The 17,125-nt window shown below is 51.7% G+C and overlaps 9 protein-coding genes across 9 annotated transcripts; 4 read left to right on the top strand and 5 right to left on the bottom strand.

Moving 5' to 3' along the window:
• The first annotated feature begins 123 nt into the window (after positions 1-123).
• On the top strand, positions 124-4,160 carry OGAPODRAFT_15724 (uncharacterized protein). Its single transcript, XM_018353917.1, has one exon. The coding sequence runs from the start codon at positions 280-282 to the stop codon at positions 2,728-2,730; it is 2,451 nt and encodes an 816-aa protein (XP_018212262.1). The 5' UTR covers positions 124-279; the 3' UTR covers positions 2,731-4,160.
• OGAPODRAFT_81636 (uncharacterized protein) lies at positions 124-4,163 on the bottom strand (the record flags this gene model as incomplete). The annotated part of the gene is made up of 1 exon (XM_018356549.1): positions 124-4,163. One exon carries the CDS (start codon positions 4,161-4,163, stop codon positions 2,739-2,741), a length of 1,425 nt encoding a protein of 474 aa, XP_018212261.1. The 3' UTR covers positions 124-2,738.
• Positions 4,164-4,268: 105 nt separating this feature from the next.
• Positions 4,269-6,872, top strand: OGAPODRAFT_81635 (uncharacterized protein; the record flags this gene model as incomplete). The annotated part of the gene is made up of 1 exon (XM_018356548.1): positions 4,269-6,872. One exon carries the CDS (start codon positions 4,269-4,271, stop codon positions 6,870-6,872), a length of 2,604 nt encoding a protein of 867 aa, XP_018212260.1.
• Positions 6,873-6,973: 101 nt separating this feature from the next.
• On the top strand, positions 6,974-11,775 carry OGAPODRAFT_15722 (uncharacterized protein). The gene has a single exon (XM_018353916.1). It carries the CDS (start codon positions 6,980-6,982, stop codon positions 9,809-9,811), a length of 2,832 nt encoding a protein of 943 aa, XP_018212258.1. The 5' UTR covers positions 6,974-6,979; the 3' UTR covers positions 9,812-11,775.
• On the bottom strand, positions 9,891-11,775 carry OGAPODRAFT_92724 (uncharacterized protein; the record flags this gene model as incomplete). Its single annotated transcript, XM_018357203.1, has 2 exons — positions 9,949-11,775; positions 9,891-9,911 (listed from the first exon to the last, which is right to left on the bottom strand). Exons 1-2 carry the CDS (start codon positions 10,807-10,809, stop codon positions 9,891-9,893), a joined length of 882 nt encoding a protein of 293 aa, XP_018212257.1. The 5' UTR covers positions 10,810-11,775.
• OGAPODRAFT_11793 (uncharacterized protein) lies at positions 10,847-11,500 on the top strand (the record flags this gene model as incomplete). The annotated part of the gene is made up of 1 exon (XM_018353297.1): positions 10,847-11,500. One exon carries the CDS (start codon positions 10,847-10,849, stop codon positions 11,498-11,500), a length of 654 nt encoding a protein of 217 aa, XP_018212259.1.
• A 1,018-nt stretch (positions 11,776-12,793) lies between the features above and the next one.
• Positions 12,794-14,692, bottom strand: OGAPODRAFT_92722 (uncharacterized protein; the record flags this gene model as incomplete). Its single annotated transcript, XM_018357202.1, has 1 exon — positions 12,794-14,692. The coding sequence occupies exon 1, from the start codon at positions 14,507-14,509 to the stop codon at positions 12,794-12,796; it is 1,716 nt and encodes a 571-aa protein (XP_018212256.1). The 5' UTR covers positions 14,510-14,692.
• Positions 14,693-15,234: 542 nt separating this feature from the next.
• OGAPODRAFT_15721 (uncharacterized protein) lies at positions 15,235-15,951 on the bottom strand. The gene has a single exon (XM_018353915.1). It carries the CDS (start codon positions 15,851-15,853, stop codon positions 15,572-15,574), a length of 282 nt encoding a protein of 93 aa, XP_018212255.1. The 5' UTR covers positions 15,854-15,951; the 3' UTR covers positions 15,235-15,571.
• Positions 15,952-15,983: 32 nt separating this feature from the next.
• Positions 15,984-16,820, bottom strand: OGAPODRAFT_81631 (uncharacterized protein; the record flags this gene model as incomplete). Its single annotated transcript, XM_018356547.1, has 1 exon — positions 15,984-16,820. The coding sequence occupies one exon, from the start codon at positions 16,818-16,820 to the stop codon at positions 16,056-16,058; it is 765 nt and encodes a 254-aa protein (XP_018212254.1). The 3' UTR covers positions 15,984-16,055.
• Between the last annotated feature and the right edge of the window lie 305 nt (positions 16,821-17,125).

Raw genomic sequence — 17,125 nt, 5'->3', positions numbered from 1 at the left:
TGTACGGGTGTGTGACGCGACGGGTAAAGCCGCCATTTTAATTGATAAACTCACTAACCAGCACAATTACTTCCCGTGCGTGTGCTCTTGCGAATTTCACGCACTCTGCTTGCTATCTTGATGGCTTACTATTGATCGTTTCATCCGACCACTATCTGCACAAAGCCAGTTCCCACCATTTCCGGCCCGCATCAATCATTTGAGCAAATCCCGCTACAGGACCTTGCATCTGATCGTGTTCCAGCACCACATCCCTACACCCAAGGCCGCGTCGCAGCCATGAAGTTCTCGCATTCGCTTCAGTTCAACGCTGTTCCAGAGTGGTCTTCGAAGTATATCAACTACTCCGGCCTCAAGAAGCTGATATACTCGCTCCAACGTGAATATGCCGAAACTTTGAATTATATGGATCCGGAAGCACTGCCGTTCACTGCTGTGGACGAGGAGTCGAATCCAGTCAATGTTTTTATTAAAGCTCTTGACAAAGAGGCCGTGAAAATCAACAGTTTTTTCCAGATCAAGGAGAAAGAGGCCCTGGCCAGCTACGAGAACCTGATCGACGAGGTGGAAGAGTTTGAACGTGAGTTTCCACAGAATCTAGCCGACATAGAGCAAAGACACCGACTCAGACAAATTCTGGTCTCGCTGAGGCCGGGAAAGTTTGCCGATGAGACGCATGAATCGGGGCCAGCGCCAGATATTGAGCCTGTAACTTCACAGAATGCTCGGGGCAGTGCTAGCAACGAGCTGGCCGTCACGTCGCCCGAGCCAGACAAAAATCCAAACGAGATGGCTCACCGCGGTTCGCAGATCCTTTTTGACGACGACGACTTCAACCTCAGCTTTTTGGAGGCCCTCAAGGTGGAAAAAAGAAAACCGTTGGCCGACATGTTTGTTTTCCTCTCGGAACTGAAAAGCTACGTTGAGCTCAACAAGATTGGATTCGGTAAAGCCCTGAAAAAGTTCGATAAAACGTTGCACACGAAAATCAAGGACGAGTATATGGATAAGCTTGAAAATAGCCATGAGTTCCACGTTTTCAGGCCAGAAGCCATGGAAGAGCTCAACCTCCGTCTCGCGGGAATCATCAAACTGTACTCGGTGTTCACGCACGGCAACGAGGAGCAGGCCAAGGAAGAGCTCAAGTCCAACCTGAGGGAGTACATTGTCTGGGAGCGAAACACAGTCTGGCGTAACATGATTGGCATGGAACGGAAAGCCCAGGCAGCCAGGGTCCAGAAGCCGAACGTGGTGGACTCAGTTATTGTTCCGGCAGAAAAAATTGATATTTATCTTGGAGCCGGACGCAAGATCAGCATCCCTACTCCTATTTTGACCGCTAACGGTCTCAAGGCGTTGTTGATCGCAATGGTCACAATCACGTTACTGATATTCTCGCCATTGCAGGACGAGCAGCAGAAAAACTGCTTTGCAGTGCTTGTGTGCGCTTCGCTACTCTGGGCAACAGAGGCCATTCCTCTCTTCACCACCTCTCTGCTGCTTCCATTTCTGATTGTGGTGTTGAGAACTCTGGTAGATCCCGACTCCGGTGAGCCTTTGAGAGCTGTAGACGCATCCAAATTCATCTGTTCTGCCATGTGGTCGCCGATTATCATGCTTCTTCTGGGCGGCTTCACGCTGGCTGCCGCTCTCTCCAAGTACAATCTGGATAAGATAGCTTGCACTTTTATTTTGTCAAAAGTGCCTCAAAAACCGGCCTCCGTGCTGCTGTCGATCATGTGTGTGTCGACGGTTGTGTCAGCATTTATTTCCAACGTTGCAGCGCCAGTGCTCATGCTCTCTGTTATTCAGCCCGTGCTCAACACATTGCCCGAAGGCTCGCAGTTTGCAGAGGCCCTGGTGATCGGCATCGCGTTGGCGTCCAACGTTGCCGGAATGGCCAGTCCGATCGCCAGTCCGCAGAACGTGGTGGCGTTGCAGAGCATGGACCCAGATCCCAATTGGCTGCAATGGTTTGCCGTGTCCATTCCCGTGTGTACTTGCGGACTGGTTCTGATATTCATCTACATTATGTTCATGATGGACTTCAGAGATGCCACCATCGTTCCTATCCGGTCGACAGATGAGAAATTCACCCATAAGCACTTCTATGTGCTCGCTGTTTCTCTTTCCACGATCATTCTTTGGTGCGGAGCATCGTTTTTCGAACCAATAGTGGGAGACATGGGAATGATCGCGGTGGCCTCCATGGTGGCCTTCTACGCTCCGGGGATTCTGTCTCCAGATGACTTTAACAACTATCCGTGGACAATTGTCATGCTTGCAATGGGAGGCCTTGCCCTAGGGAAGGCTGTCACCGTTTCTGGACTGCTGAGGACCATTGCCGAAGCAATCCAGGCCAAACTTGAAGGTTCGGCCCTGTTCACTGTTCTGTGTCTGTTTGGCATAATTGTGCTTGTCATGGCTACGTTTGTGTCGCATACGGTGGCAGCTCTCATTATCGTGCCACTAATAGCCGAAATCGGAAGATCTCTCCCGGATCCACATCCAAACTTGCTCATCATGGCTACCGCCCTGCTCTGCTCGTCCGCCATGGGACTTCCCACATCAGGCTTCCCCAACGTGACCGCCATTGGCCTCAGAGACAGCGTTGGCAACCCGTATCTGTCTGTTTCCACGTTTATAAAAATTGGCGTGCCATCATCTCTTCTCTGCTACGTCGTGGTGGTCTCGGTCGGGTACCTGGTGATGAAGCTACTGGATTTCTAACTAGATATTTAATGTGTACCAAAATACCTGGCATCGATGAATCTCATGCTCATCCACCAGTCTGTGTCGTTGTCCTGTCCTTCTTTGGGTTCGACGGCAGAAAGGTTTCCAACCACTATTTTCACATTGGGGAAGGCGTTCAGTATACGACGGAGCCCTGTCTCCGACGCGAGATATACAACAAGCACGATCTCTGACTCTTCCACACCGTGGTCGAGTATCACTTTGACAGCCATAGTGGCAGCGGCTCCAGATATTACCTGGGCGTCAAATAACAGAACTTTGCAACCTGGTGAAAACTGAGGAAGTCTTTCGGTGTGCAGCTGTGGCTCGCCCGTCTGGGAGTCCGATTGAATCAGAACCTTGCCCACAATTGCCTCAGGAATGATTTTCCTGAGCGATCTCATGAAGCAGTCTCCAGACTTGATGATATTAACTGCCACCACCTCTTGGGCTTGAACAACGCCGTCCGTGATTCTGTGGCCGCTGGGCGTGATTATGTCGTATGGCGCTGGAGAATAGTGGACGAGCTCCAGCGCCTCGCTAATTAGAGTGCTCGCAATCCGGTCAAAGTAGAAAATAAAATCGTCGTTCGACGTTTCTCTGTTGAGAATTATACTTTTCATTCCTAGGAGCTGGTTAGTTTTCGGCAAAACCTTGATATTATCGTACTTGAGAGGAACAACCACTCTCCCCAGTCCCGCCAGGTGCGCAAGGTGCTCTTCTGATTTTTTTTGCAGCTGCTTCCGTATATGTTTGATGATCATGTCAATAGCTTTGGTATTGTCTGATCCATGTGGAATGACAATATCTGCGTTGTACATAGTTGGCTTCACAGAGGCAACAGAGCTGGGCTTGACAAATTTTTCCCACTGCTCGATGATACCCTCGATGTCCCTTTTCCTCTCCACGATGTCCCTGAGAAGTCTGCGACAGTAGCAAATGTCCAAGTCTGTATCCACGTATATCTTGGTATCCATTAGGGCAAGCACTTTGGGATCGTACAGTGAATAGATACCCTCCACTATGATGACATTAGCTCCGTAGATGGATATATTTTCGCCTGTTCGGTTGTGCAAGGCGAACGAGTACACTGGCACCTGTGTTTTTTTCCCTTCTTTCAAAGAGATGATGCAATTATAAAAGCCTTCCAGGTCGTAGGCTTCAGGAGTGTCAAAATCATACTCGTTTTGATAAGCGAGTTCTCGCTGCTCAGGGGTGAGCGGCTTATAGAAATTATCCATTGACAGAAGAACGGTCCATGGCTCGTTGATCTGCTCAATGATCTTCTGTGCCACCGTGGTTTTGCCTGATCCGGAGAACCCTGCCACTCCAATAATGTATGGCGATGTCCATGGAGGAATGTACTTGTTGGCTTGCAGATCTGTATGGGTTGCAGATTTGGAAGACGGCTGTGGGGACAGGGGACTCATGCGAGACAGCTAAAACAAAAAAAATATAAAAAATAAATTAAATTAAATTAAATTAAATTAAATTAAATTAAATTAAATTAAATTAAAACAAAAAATATATATTTCATGAGTGAGGTCAGGACTGGCAGATTCAAAAGGCGACGGAGAGAACTCGAGGAAGAGGAGCCGGTTGCCGAAAAAGAGAGCGTCGGGGAGAAAGTGGAGAAAGTGGAGGAAAAACCGGAGGTGGAATTGAACGATCTTGATGAACTAAGACTAGGAAACAAAGTCAAAATCAATGAGGAACCGGCTGATTTCAGCGAACTGCGAAGGCTGGCACGTCAAGAATACCTCTCCAAACGAGAAGAGAAAAAAATCCTGCTTCTTCAGGCCGAGCTGCAGGACTTTGAGCGCGAAATAGAGCAGATCGGCTGGGATCGTCTGACGAGGAAGGAGCAGAATGAGTACCAGTTCAAAAAGAAGATTTTCACCATGATTCAGGAGCGATGGGAAATAGAGCAAAACATGGAAAACCACTACCTGCTTCCCGATGATTATTTCACCGAGGATGGAAAGATAGATAAGAAACGGAAGCAGGACGCATTGCATTCTAAATACAATGACAACAAGGTGATTGACTGGGAGCAGGAGCAGCTCAAAAAGGCTGTGCGAGATACCCGACCAAAAGAGCAGGAATACGAGTTTGTGTTTGACGAGTCTCAAGCAGTCGATTTTGTGAGCTACGAGCAAGAAGACCCCGAACAGAAACAGCTTCGTGAAATGATTGCCGAGGAGGAAGAACGCATCAAAACCATTGATGAAACGCGAAAATCTCTTCCGGTTTACCAGTACAGAGACGAACTGATAAAAGCTGTTGAGGACCACCAGGTGCTCATCGTGGTCGGAGAGACCGGTTCTGGTAAAACAACGCAGCTGCCACAATATTTGCATGAGGCAGGCTTCACCAAGGACGGCAAAAAAATTGGCTGCACACAGCCCCGACGGGTGGCTGCCATGTCTGTTGCTGCGCGGGTAGCAGATGAGATTGGCACGCCTTTGGGTGAGCAGGTTGGATACACGATCCGTTTTGAGGACAGGACCAGCGAGCGGACTGTACTCAAGTACATGACCGACGGTATGTTGCTGCGAGAGTTCCTGACCGACCCAGAGTTGCTCTCCTATTCTGTGATCATGATCGACGAGGCACACGAGCGTACGCTGCACACCGACGTGCTCCTGGGACTGCTCAAGGACATCGTTTCTTACCGGAAGGACTTCAAGCTGTTAATTTCCTCGGCCACCATGAATGCGCATAAATTCAGCGATTTTTTTGACGGCGCTCCCATTTTCGACATCCCCGGAAGAAGATACCCCGTTGACATATACTACACGTCTCAGCCAGAAGCAAACTGTCTGCATGCTGCCATTACCACCGTCTTCCAGATCCATCTGAAACAGGATCCTGGAGACATTCTGGTATTTTTAACGGGCCAGGACGAGATTGAGAGCATGGCAGACAATCTGGCCGAGACGTGTCTCAAGCTTGGCGATCAGATTCCGGAAATGCTAATCTGTCCAATATATGCAAATCTGCCCTCAGACCAGCAACGCCGCATTTTTGAACCGACTCCAGAGGGTGCGCGCAAGGTGGTTTTGGCTACCAATATTGCAGAAACATCGCTGACTATCGACGGGATCGTCTACGTTGTGGACACCGGTTTTGTGAAGGAAAACGTCTTTAATCCAAGCACGGGCATGGAGAGCCTCGAGGTGCGGCCGTGTTCAAGAGCATCTGCGGACCAGAGGGCAGGAAGAGCGGGCAGATTGGGTCCTGGAAAATGCTACCGTCTATACACGAAATGGTCGTACTTGAACGAGCTGGCGGCGAATCCAACGCCTGAGATTCTGCGAACAAACCTCGCGAGCGTCGTGCTACTTCTGCTTTCTTTGGGTATCACAGACCTGCTGAATTTCGATTTTCTCGACCCTCCGTCCTCGGACGCTCTGATCAAAGGGCTGGAACTAATTTATGCGCTAGGAGGTCTGAACGAGAACGGTGAGCTCACGCGGATTGGCCGACGGATGGCGGAGTTCCCAACTGAGCCGATGATGTCGAAGACGCTGCTCACGAGTGGCGAGCTGGGCTGCTGCAACGAAGTGTTATCGATCGTCGCGATGCTGCAGGAGGCAGGTTCTGTTTTCTACAGGCCCCGAGACAGAAAAGAGCAGGCAGACAAGGCGAAGCAGCAGTTCACCAAGACCCTGGGGGGCGATCATCTGACGCTGTTGGAGGTGTGGAACCGGTTTGTTGAGAACGGGTACTCTGTGCAGTGGTGTCGGGACAATTTTGTACAATACAAGACTCTACAGAGGGTGCGCAACATTCGGGAGCAGCTGGAGCGTATGTGTGAGCGGATGGGGCTTTTGGACGCAAACCAGCCGGTTTTGGACCACGACCGACTGCTTGTGAACGTGCTGAAGAGCATTGTGGCTGGCTTTTTCGTCAATGCTGCGCAGCTGAGCCGGTCCGGCGACTCGTACCGGTCGATGAAAAAGAACCAGGCGGTGTGGATCCATCCGTCGTCGGTGCTGTTCGGCGTGAAGCCGCCGCCGAAGCTGGTGATTTACCACGAGCTTGTGCTGACAAGCAAGGAGTTCATGAGGACGTGTGTCCCGATCCACGAAAAATGGCTCAAGGAGTATGCGGCACACTATTATGGAGATAAATAATAATTATTTATGTCATATTTAAAAAATCTCTTCACAGTCGTCCGATTATCAATTTAGTGGAGTGACGTTAACATTTAAAAAGGAGACGAGATTCCCATTTGATGCCAATGCAAGTGGACTCTCTTTTTAACGGTGTTTCTGTGGTGGTGCTGTACGCCCCCACGAATGCACTCTTTGCGCAGACGGCGGCCTTCTACAAGGACGTGCTAGGGTTCGAAGTCTCGGACGAGACTAGCACCAGCTGCGTCCTGAACACGCCTGCCAATTCCGAGGACAAGGGCACCATTGAGCTGCGACTCGATCCGGCAAAGTCCGTGGACGAGCAGACCGTTGCGGCGAATATCCGCAACCTGCTGACCCATGAACAGAAAGTCGACTGGAGAACGCTTCAGAGCTGTGTTTGCTTCACCACGCACAGAATTGGGTCTCTAATTGAGACTTTAGAGAAGAACAAGGTGGCCTATCAGGCCCGGCCGGGCAGATTGGACCCGTATGAGGTGTACGTGGTGGACCCGTTGGGCTCTGTGGTGGGCGTCACTGATATAGGCAACACCATCGGAACCAGCGATCACTCGCGGTACAAAGAATCTGCAAACCGCATCACGCTGCTGGATTCTGCCAGCGTGGCCAACAAGGTCGCCTCCAGCACGAAGAACATTGCTGTGATGACGTCCGGCGGAGACGCGCCAGGTATGAACGCCAACGTGCGGGCCATTATCCGTGCTGCCATCTACAAAGGGTGCAAGGCGTTTGCTGTGTACGAGGGCTATTCGGGGCTGGTGAAGGGCGGGCCGCAGTATATTCGCGAGATGCACTGGAATGACGTGCGTGGCTGGCTCGCGGAGGGCGGCACAAACATCGGAACGGCCAGATGCATGGAGTTCAAGGAGAGATGGGGCCGGTTGGCAGCGTGCAAAAATATGATTGAGGCCGGGATCGACGCGCTTGTGGTGTGCGGCGGTGACGGGTCCTTGACGGGTGCAGATCTGTTCCGTGCAGAATGGCCGTCGCTGATCGCGGAGCTGCACGAAAAGGGCGAGATCACGAGCCAGCAGTACGAGAACCACAAACATCTCAACATCTGCGGGACGGTCGGGTCGATCGACAACGACATGTCGTCGACCGACGCGACGATCGGTTGCTACTCGTCGTTGGCGCGGATCTGCGAGGCCATCGACTACATCGACGCTACGGCCAATTCGCACCAGAGAGCGTTTGTGATCGAGGTGATGGGCCGGCACTGTGGCTGGCTGGCTCTGATGGCAGGCATTGCGACCAGCGCAGACTACATTTTCATTCCAGAGAAGCCGTCGTCGCGCAAGGACTGGTCGGACCACATGTGTCAGATTGTGGCTGCGCACCGCGCGCGTGGCAAGCGGAAGACGATTGTGGTGGTTGCCGAGGGCGCGATCGCGTCGGACCTGACCCCGATCACGTGCGAGGACGTGAGAGACGTGCTGGTGGAGAGACTGAAGCTCGACACGCGCATCACGACGCTGGGTCACGTGCAGCGCGGCGGCAACGCTGTGGCATACGACCGGCTGTTGGCGACGATGCAGGGAGTCGCGGCGGTGGACGCTGTTCTGGAAGGCACGCCCGAGACGCCGTCGCCGATGATTGCTGTGGTGGAGAACAAGATTGTGCGGAAGCCGCTGGTCGAGGCCGTCAAGCTGACCAAGTCGGTGGCCGAGGCGATCAACGCGAAGGATTTTGCCAAGGCGATCTCATTGCGTGACTCGGAGTTTGTGGAGCATCTGAACAACTTCATGGCGATGAACACTGCCGATTTCCGGGAGCCGTCGCTGCCCGTGGAGCAGCGCAAGAAAATTGCAATCATCAACGTGGGTGCGCCGGCCGGTGGCATGAACTCGGCCGTGTACTCGTTTGCGACGTATTGCATGTCGCGCGGCCACACGCCATGCGCGATCAACAACGGATTTACAGGGCTTGCCCGGCATGACGCTGTGCACACGCTGGACTGGCTGCAGATCGAGGGATGGGCCTCGCTTGGCGGGTCAGAGATCGGCACCAACAGAAAGACACCCGAGCAGGCAGACCTGGGAATGGTTGCGTACGAGTTCGACAAGCACAAGTTTGACGGGCTGGTGCTTGTAGGCGGGTTTGAGGCGTTTGTGTCGCTTAACCAGCTCGAGAAAGCGCGGCAGTGGTTCCCTGCGTTCCGGATCCCGATGGTTTTAATTCCAGCCACCATTTCGAACAACGTTCCTGGTACAGAATATTCTCTTGGTTCCGACACGTGTCTGAACTCGCTGGTGGACTACTGCGACGCTATCAAGCAATCTGCTGCTGCCACCAGAAACAGATGCTTTGTCGTGGAGTGCCAGGGAGGCAACTCGGGCTACATTGCCTCCTTTGCACAGCTCTGTTGCGGAGCTACCGCGTCGTACGTGCCGGAAGAAGGCATGACGCTGAGCCAGCTGGCGCAGGATATCGAGACGCTGAAAGTGTCGTTTGCCAACGACCAAGGAAAGGCCAAGTCGGGCCGGTTGCTGCTGAAGAGCGAGAAGGCGTCGGACGTGCTCACGACGCAGACGATCGCCGACATCATCAACGCGGAGGCGAACCAGCGGTTCGATGCCAAGACGGCCATTCCGGGCCACGCGCAGCAGGGCGGCATTCCTTCTGCGATCGACAGAACAAGAGCTGCGCGGTTTGCAATCCAGGCGGTGCAGTTTGTGGAGAAGATGTACGACACCATTGCCGCGGCGGAGAACGAGTTCGGCGAGTTTGTGAACTCGCCGGCGGCAGCCCAGACGGCGTGCGTGCTGGGAGTTGAGCGGTCGCACCTCAAGTTCACCTCTATTAGACAATTATACGACTACGAAACCGAGGAAGGCCGCAGAGTCCGCAAGAACATTTTCTGGCAGGACATCCGCGACATCAGCGACTTGCTGGTGGGCCGTGTTCGGGTGAATTGATACGATCATGATAGTTTGTCGAGTAGCTGTAGTGCGGAAAAAAGCGGGTCTGGCCGCTTTGGCCGTGCAAAGTGCACAGTCATGTCGACCTCGTCCACGGCTGCGTCTAGCTTGCGCTCAGAAACGAGTCCGAGCACCGAGTCCAGCATTTCGGAGTCGGGTATTTGCAGGCCCAGGATCCGGACAAGCGTGGCTATTTTGATTGTCCTGAACGTTTTCGAGGACGCTATTATGTTGTACTGGATGAGCAGCCGGACCGCGTCGTCCACACGGGTCGAAGGCACGATCTGGGACACTATATGGCGGTCTATGGGGAAGACCTGTTCGTTTTTCATGTTGGCGAGAAGAGTGCGTACGGTTTTGTCGACAGCAAACGGCTGGTTGTCCAACTGGCCCACAAGTTGTCGCAGGGCGTCCAGCTTTGCGTAGCCGTACGGAATTAGCAGCAAAGCTTGCACCGCGAGCCGGAAGTTGCCCTCAAAGTCTGGCTTTGGGCCAGCAAAGAAGTCCACCTGGGAGCTCGAATATGTGTCCAATAAATATGGCAATGCGGCAGCGTATTTGTTCAGTCCAGCGAGATACGCTCCGTAGAGGTATTTGAAGTTGCAAACGATTAGCGCGGCAGGAAACTGATGTTTTTCTTGTTCTGTGAGCTGTTCCAGAAGTTCCAAAGCGGCCTCATAGACACTGTCGTCGGCCTGGCCGCACAAAAGCCTCAGATAGTGGTATTCGAGCGCTAGAGGACGGTTCTCCGTGAAAAGAGCTGGCTGCAGCGAGTCCAGCAGATCATGGTCTGCGACGACTGCCATGTGCAGACGAATGGCACTATTCACGAGTGGGGAGTCAAAGTGGCCGTCTGGAGCACGTCCATGGCAAAATATAAACCGTGCCACCTGCTCGAGTTCTTGTTTGTTTGCGTGTGGGAGAGGATGAGACATGGCAAATAAATAATTAAATAATTCTGGCGATCTTTTCACCGCCCGAATCTCGTCGCACATCGTTTAGCTCGCCAAAAAAGATTAAAAAAATAAAACCATGAAGCTCGTCCATCTTGCACTCATTCCGATCGTTTCGTATATTGTCCTCAACCAGCTCTTCAGCACGTGGCTTCCAAGAAATTACATTTTCGACAAGACCGAGTTACAGCAGATCTGCGTCGACGCCGTCAAAGCGCACCCAAACAACGCGACGGCCATCATGTACGCGGTGCAGGAGAAGATGTCCCAGGTGTACGGCGACCAGATGATCAACAAGCTCAATTTCGACGACTGGGTGTTCAACAACGCCGGCGGAGCCATGGGCCAGATGTTTATTCTGCACGCATCCATCTCGGAGTACGTGATTTTCTTCGGCACTGCTATCGGAACTGAGGGCCACTCGGGTATCCATTTTGCGGACGATTACTTTACGATTCTGACTGGGGAGCAGCACGCTGCTTTCCCAACCCAGTTGGAGAGGTCTGTGTATTTGCCGGGAGACCAGCACCATATGGCCAAGGGCGAGTTCAAGCAGTATGCTATGCCACCAGGTTCTTTTGCGCTGGAGCTGGCGCAGGGCTGGATTCCAGCCATGCTTCCATTTGGGTTCCTTGATACGTTCAGCTCGACTTTGGACTTTGTGACTCTGTCCAGAACCATCTACTTCACCGGTAGAGACATGCTGAAGAACCTGTTTCACGGCAAATTCTAGGTAGATAGCTTATTAAGAATCTGAAATGGGATAAGTTGGCTGCCACTACTGTAACATGTCCACTCCCATGCCCATGTGCCCTGTGTGTAAAAAGCCGCATGTGCTTATGCAGGAACAAGGCGGTGAATTTCGGGCATCGGCCGGAGAAACGGCACAGGGGCTGCGACTTGGAACGTTTGATGCCGGTGCCGCGATGGTCTAACGCAGTGAGGGGCTGGTTCTGGATACGAAGTCCATTGCTGCTGTGTGCTTTTTAGTTGTCATGTACAGTTTTGAAATGTGCCGGCTAAGCGGTTGCATAGTTTTATGCAGTTTTCAACTCTTAGTACAGTACATGCAGGTCTTGTCTATCGTATGCTGATGTCCTGCTGTATTGCGTTACAGAGCACAACTTTGGGTCAGTCAATAAGCACGAGGCACGCGGCTCTGTGGCGTCCCTTGCTTGCCTCTCCGCAGGCTCCGATCCTCTGGAATATGCAGATATCTCTGCGCTATTGTTTAATGCATCTTCGAGACGTTGCTACGTCGAAGTTTTATCTCTATCGGGGAATTGTCCACATAAACGCGTTCCGAACCTGCAGTAGTCATTCTCGTTGGGGCCGGAATTTTCCTGGGGGGGGCTTCCGGCAAGCGGTTTCTGTAAGAGAAGCGGCCAGTAAATACCTGCCGTCATGTATCGCGGGCATCTGCAAAATGTCGAGGCCCTCCACACTACTGAGCCGGGGTCACTAAAATAAATAAACATGCCTTTCGGGCCGCAAGCACCTGCTGAACACTGAGCCACCAACTTCACGTCTCCAAACCATGTACATTGCTGCTGGGTTTCCGGGTGCTGAAAAGAAGAAAAATATCTGTGCGATGAGTAAAAAGTGCATATGAATTACCATAAGCTCGCACTGTTTGCTCAATTTTAGCAGCGCCACGTACTTTCGATACGCAGGCTTCACTCACATCTAAGTCAGGCGATGACCGCTGCGTTGCGCTTGCGGAATAAAAATCGCGTCGGACCAGCGTTGCCTTGTGCTGAGAAAAATGTTTTACTTCTACTTGCCCTGACTAACTTTGCCCAAGAGCATTGCATTGCTAGACGTACATCATGTGCCAAGAGTATTGTTTAGAGGCCAGCTGCAGGCAGTTGCCACCTTTGGCGTGTTTTTTTAGCTGCCAGGCGCATGATATTTATTTTCTGTAATAATCCATTTCAGCCTCATGGCATAATCAGTTTTCCTACTGAGCGCAAAGAGATCGGGATTGCGAACGGTGTTCTGCTTCATTATTCATGACATATATAAATTAGTGGTAGTTCATGTCCACAGCCTCAATTACAGGCGGCGGAGCTGCGAAAAGCGGCGGGTAGGAGGAGTACACCGGACCACCTTGTAAATATGGGCGGTAGTGGGGTGAAATAACCGAGTGTACTGGCTGTTGGGGGAAGTAAAAAGCGCGCGGATGAGGTGGAATCATCACATTGACTCTAGCAGATGCTGCCGGCGGAGCCTGAGGACCGTACACAGGGGTCATGTCGGCCTGCAACGGGGATCTTGGACTGCCGTTCTTTGCACCATGGGGGGAATTTGACAAGATCGCGGTGGATGTCTCGGAAGAGGCCTGTACTAGCTGCACAGTGGTGAACGTAGGAGTCTCGAAATTCTCGAACAGCTGATCCCAAAGCGACTCGTTGATCACCCAGTGAGGCATGTCCTGCGGCAGCGACTGCTGGTTGTGCTTACCATTTTCCAAGTTGCGCACAAAGGCCGCCATTTTTTCGGCCATTTCTGGTCTATTGCACAGTTTGTAGCACTCGGAGGCGCGTGTGTAGGAGTCGATGGCGTCCTGCGACTGGTTCTCACATTTCTCGTACACCTGTCCAAGACCTTCCCACGCTATTGCGTTGGCCATTTGGTGGTTCTTGGGGGCGTTCTTGATCACTTGTGAGTACGCGTTCAGGGAGTCGGTGAGCTGGTTCAGCCTAAGGTATAAGCTGCCAATCGTGAGCCATGGGAGTGAGGATTGCGGAGCTAGGTTCAGGGAAACCTGTAGCGACTTGTATGCTTTTGTGGGTTCGTCCTGCAGGATGCATGCACGTCCAAGCAGGTAATGGGAGAGGAAGGACGGCTCAGACTCTCTATTTCTGATCTGTATGACCCGTTGCAGGAGATTCGTGACGTTCTCAAGGGTGTCCGCCGAGGAATTCAGCTGTAGAAGAAAATGCGCCTGCAGCAGGAGGAGCGTCGAGTCCTCGCCCACAGTGTCCAACCCTTTCAAGCATGCTGCCACAGCAGCGTCCAGGTCGCCAGCTTTCTCGTGAGACAAGGCTAAAAGCCCCCACATAAACCCATATTCCCTAAACTGATCGTAAGGAGGCGGAGGGAGCGAGACGACGGCGGTGAATTCCGTTACCGTAAGATCCCTTTTGTTTTCTTTGTTGGCAATAGCTGCAAGCTCGAGGTGCACCTTACGCGCCATTTCTACAAGCTCGGGCTTTGCTGCTGCCGCCCTAAGACACAGATTGAAGCTCTCGGTGGCCTCGGGCAGCATGTTCATTCGATGGGCAATCTGGCCCAAAGTGAACCAGATGGAGGCAGTGGGTTGGGAGATATCCAGCGTCGTGAGCAAGATGGAACGCGCCTTCTCAAGGTCTCCAAGAACAAAGTAGCAATTAGCTAAATCACGCCTTAGCTCCGGGTGGGTTCTGAGGGGCACAAAATGGTTGAAGGCTGAGTTGAGTATTTCGATGAGCTCGTGCACTTTATTCAAGTCTAGTTCGAAGGGCGGCCTAGAGAGCGTGGCGGCAGTGAGACCGTGTAGAGCGTTGACATTGGCAGGGTCATATTTGAGAACGTTGTGATAACTGCGAGCAGCAATATCGTTCGCGTGGCGAATTTCCAAGGCCAAGTTCCCGCAAGCAAGCCAGGTATGGACAAACTCTTGCACCTCCGCTGGAAGCTGTGGCCTGCGGAAGTCGGGGTTGCCAGGCTGTTCTTGTTCGTTGGACCAAACGTACGCCATGGAAGGAGTAGAATAATTGGTGGGCAAGAATTTATTTTACAGAGCGTATCAACACGCTTCATACCCCCAGTGCGATTGGTAAGGTCAGAATTCCATGCTGTGTCATGCATGCGGATTAAAATAAGAGCATCAATAAGAAAATATTTTGTTATGCAATGCACAGCATAGACGAACGAAGTTGACAAAAAGGGCGCCAAAGACGCACAGCCGGTGTGTTTGCCTCGATGTGTCAGGGGGGACGATCTTTGGTTCTGAAACATACGCATGGACTGGTGCTAGTGAATGTGCTAACATGGAAAAGCCCGGCTTCTGGCTCCACTCTCATAACCGGAGCAAGCCCCCCTTCCGTTCATCCTGGCCTGTTTTTATGTCCCAACCTACGCATCCACGCGCACCTCGGTAACAGTGTATATCCTTGCGTTATTCAGCTATAAAGAATAAATCTGGCTCTTAAGCAAAAAAAAGAAACAATTTCCCTGCAATCACATCACCATACATGCTGCATTGGAGCTGTAAGTCCGCGCAAGGCAGTTTGCCCTGACACAGCCGTATCCCATCACAGCTAGACCCATTCACAAAACGGGCGCCCTTTGCTATTTGCGCACACAGCGTGGGCAGACTCTGCCAAATCGCTTCCTTCTCGTCAGCGCTCACAACCCCCAAAGATTTCACCTTTGCAACGCCTTCGGTCCCCATGCTTATCGGAACCCCAAAAATTCCACCTTGTGCGTCAATTCACGAACAAAGCAATCGTCGGCTTTCAGCCGCGAAACGTTTACAAAGGCAACCTAGTCCACAGTCTCTCCTGTACAAATCGCTCGTAAAATCCCACACGGGAAACGGTTTGCTGCAGCTTATATCGACAACGTTCCTGACCCTTTGCTCTGTTTGGCCTGCACCACCTGGTCCCTTGCGTATCGCACGCGGTGTACTAGACCTTTGATATGCTCGGAAGACAGCCGCAGACACCAATTCCCTATAACAGGCACAATCGTCTCTCCAGAGTGTCCCCCCAACAGTGTACACCTGGCCTTGCACATCCCACTCCCCGGTCAGCTCACCTCAAAACTGCTCCAGTCTCGGACTGTCCAATGTGGTTATGCCGAACAACCTTTCTGGACAGAAACAGTTCTGGCTCCGCAGCTGCTGGGCTGCAATCGGGACAGTAGAGTTCACCGGATTCGAATTGATAGCTAACAACGTCTCCGGACAAATCTCGCCGTAAACTTCCACCAGCTGCTGGACGATCGACGCGTTGATGTGAAACAAGTCGATTCTGCTCATGCCGGGCTTTCTGGGAATTCCGGCGGGAATCACCACGACATTTGCATCTTGCAACGCCATTCCCAGCTGCGACTCGTCTGTTTACGACAACGAACAGAAATGTCTGATTCTCTGTGGAGTGGGAATATGCGATAGATCGGTGGCCACCGCCACAGATCCCAAGAACTACGAGCTTCTTAAGACAACGGTGCGATTCCACACGCTATATATACTTCTCCTCAAGATGCATGTGACTGGGGTTTTGTCGTGGTGCAAGGGTGTTTCATCTCTTGCGCACGTTCTTCCATTTGAAGACAGTTTTGCCGTCTTTAGTCTGTACCTTCTTCTTCTCGCCCTTCTTCATCAGCTGTTTCTGCAGCTCTACCGTCGCCTGCAGCCTTTTTAGCTTCTCCTCGCGCTCCATGCGCTGCTCCAGCAGCCGAAGCTTCTTAAGCTTCTTGAGCTCGAGCTTGTGCTTTGAATATCCGTCTTGAGACAGCTCCGGCACGATGGCACCATCGGAGACGCCGTCGGCAAGTCCACTGAGCTGCGACTTGCGGAGTCGATTTTCTCTTTTGCCCAAAAGACTGGCGTCTGTGTCAAAATACTGCACCGGATCAAACTGTTCCATCTGTTCTTCGGAGTCCACAAACACTGTATGTGATCCTGCTCCCTTGAAGCTGTCCAGCTGCTTCATTTCCTTTTCGATCTTGCGCGCCTCGCTCTGTCTGGTCATCGTCAAGTAATTGGCGTCCTGTGTTTTGAGAAGCAGCACCTCGTCATTCGATAGAACCTCGTTTCCACGTTCTGCTATCAGGATTCCATCTTTGTCTGTTTTTCTGCGTGTCATAGAGTGGTAGTATTCGTCTTCATTGCGCAGCTTGGCCTTCTGTTTGAGAATTTTCAGCTGGGCTTGTTTTTTGTGGTAGTCTGCCGCACGCAGCCGATAGTCCTTCTTCTTCTCCAGAAACCCAAATCTGGCCCTGTCCTGCGGCTGTGCCCGCTCTCTGTGCTGTTTCTTCTGTACGTTGTGCACTAGCTTCACCATGATCTGAAACAAATTATTAGGATTTTTTTTGAAATTTTTCTTGCATCTTTGCACCACGTAGCACGGCATGACTGTGTCAAGAGGGAGAGGGCAGCAGGCGGTAGAAGGTGGCTGGAGGATCCTCTTCAAAGTAAGATTACAATGACAGCCAAAAACTTTGATTTTTCGTGTTTGCTTGTAATCGATGTTTAGGTACTTGGAGCTATATTCTAGATTTAAAATTATTAATATTTTAATATGTCCGTTTTTTCTTGTTTACAAGAATGCCGTCAATTGGGCATCCCCATAGACCAAGATTTGTACAC

Source organism: Ogataea polymorpha (genome assembly GCF_001664045.1).
Source record: "Ogataea polymorpha strain NCYC 495 leu1.1 chromosome Unknown OGAPOscaffold_2, whole genome shotgun sequence".
Lineage (NCBI taxonomy): Eukaryota > Fungi > Ascomycota > Pichiomycetes > Pichiales > Pichiaceae > Ogataea > Ogataea polymorpha.
The sequence above is the reverse complement of the archived record's forward strand: the minus strand, read 5'-3'. Positions and strand labels throughout refer to the sequence as shown.

Bases quoted from the DNA above. Each gene is read 5' to 3' on its own strand.
- OGAPODRAFT_15724 (XM_018353917.1), top strand. From the start codon at position 280: ATGAAGTTCTCGCATTCGCTTCAGTTCAACGCTGTTCCAGAGTGGTCT.
- OGAPODRAFT_15721 (XM_018353915.1), bottom strand. From the start codon at position 15,853: ATGGCGTTGCAAGATGCAAATGTCGTGGTGATTCCCGCCGGAATTCCC.
- OGAPODRAFT_15722 (XM_018353916.1), top strand. From the start codon at position 6,980: ATGCAAGTGGACTCTCTTTTTAACGGTGTTTCTGTGGTGGTGCTGTAC.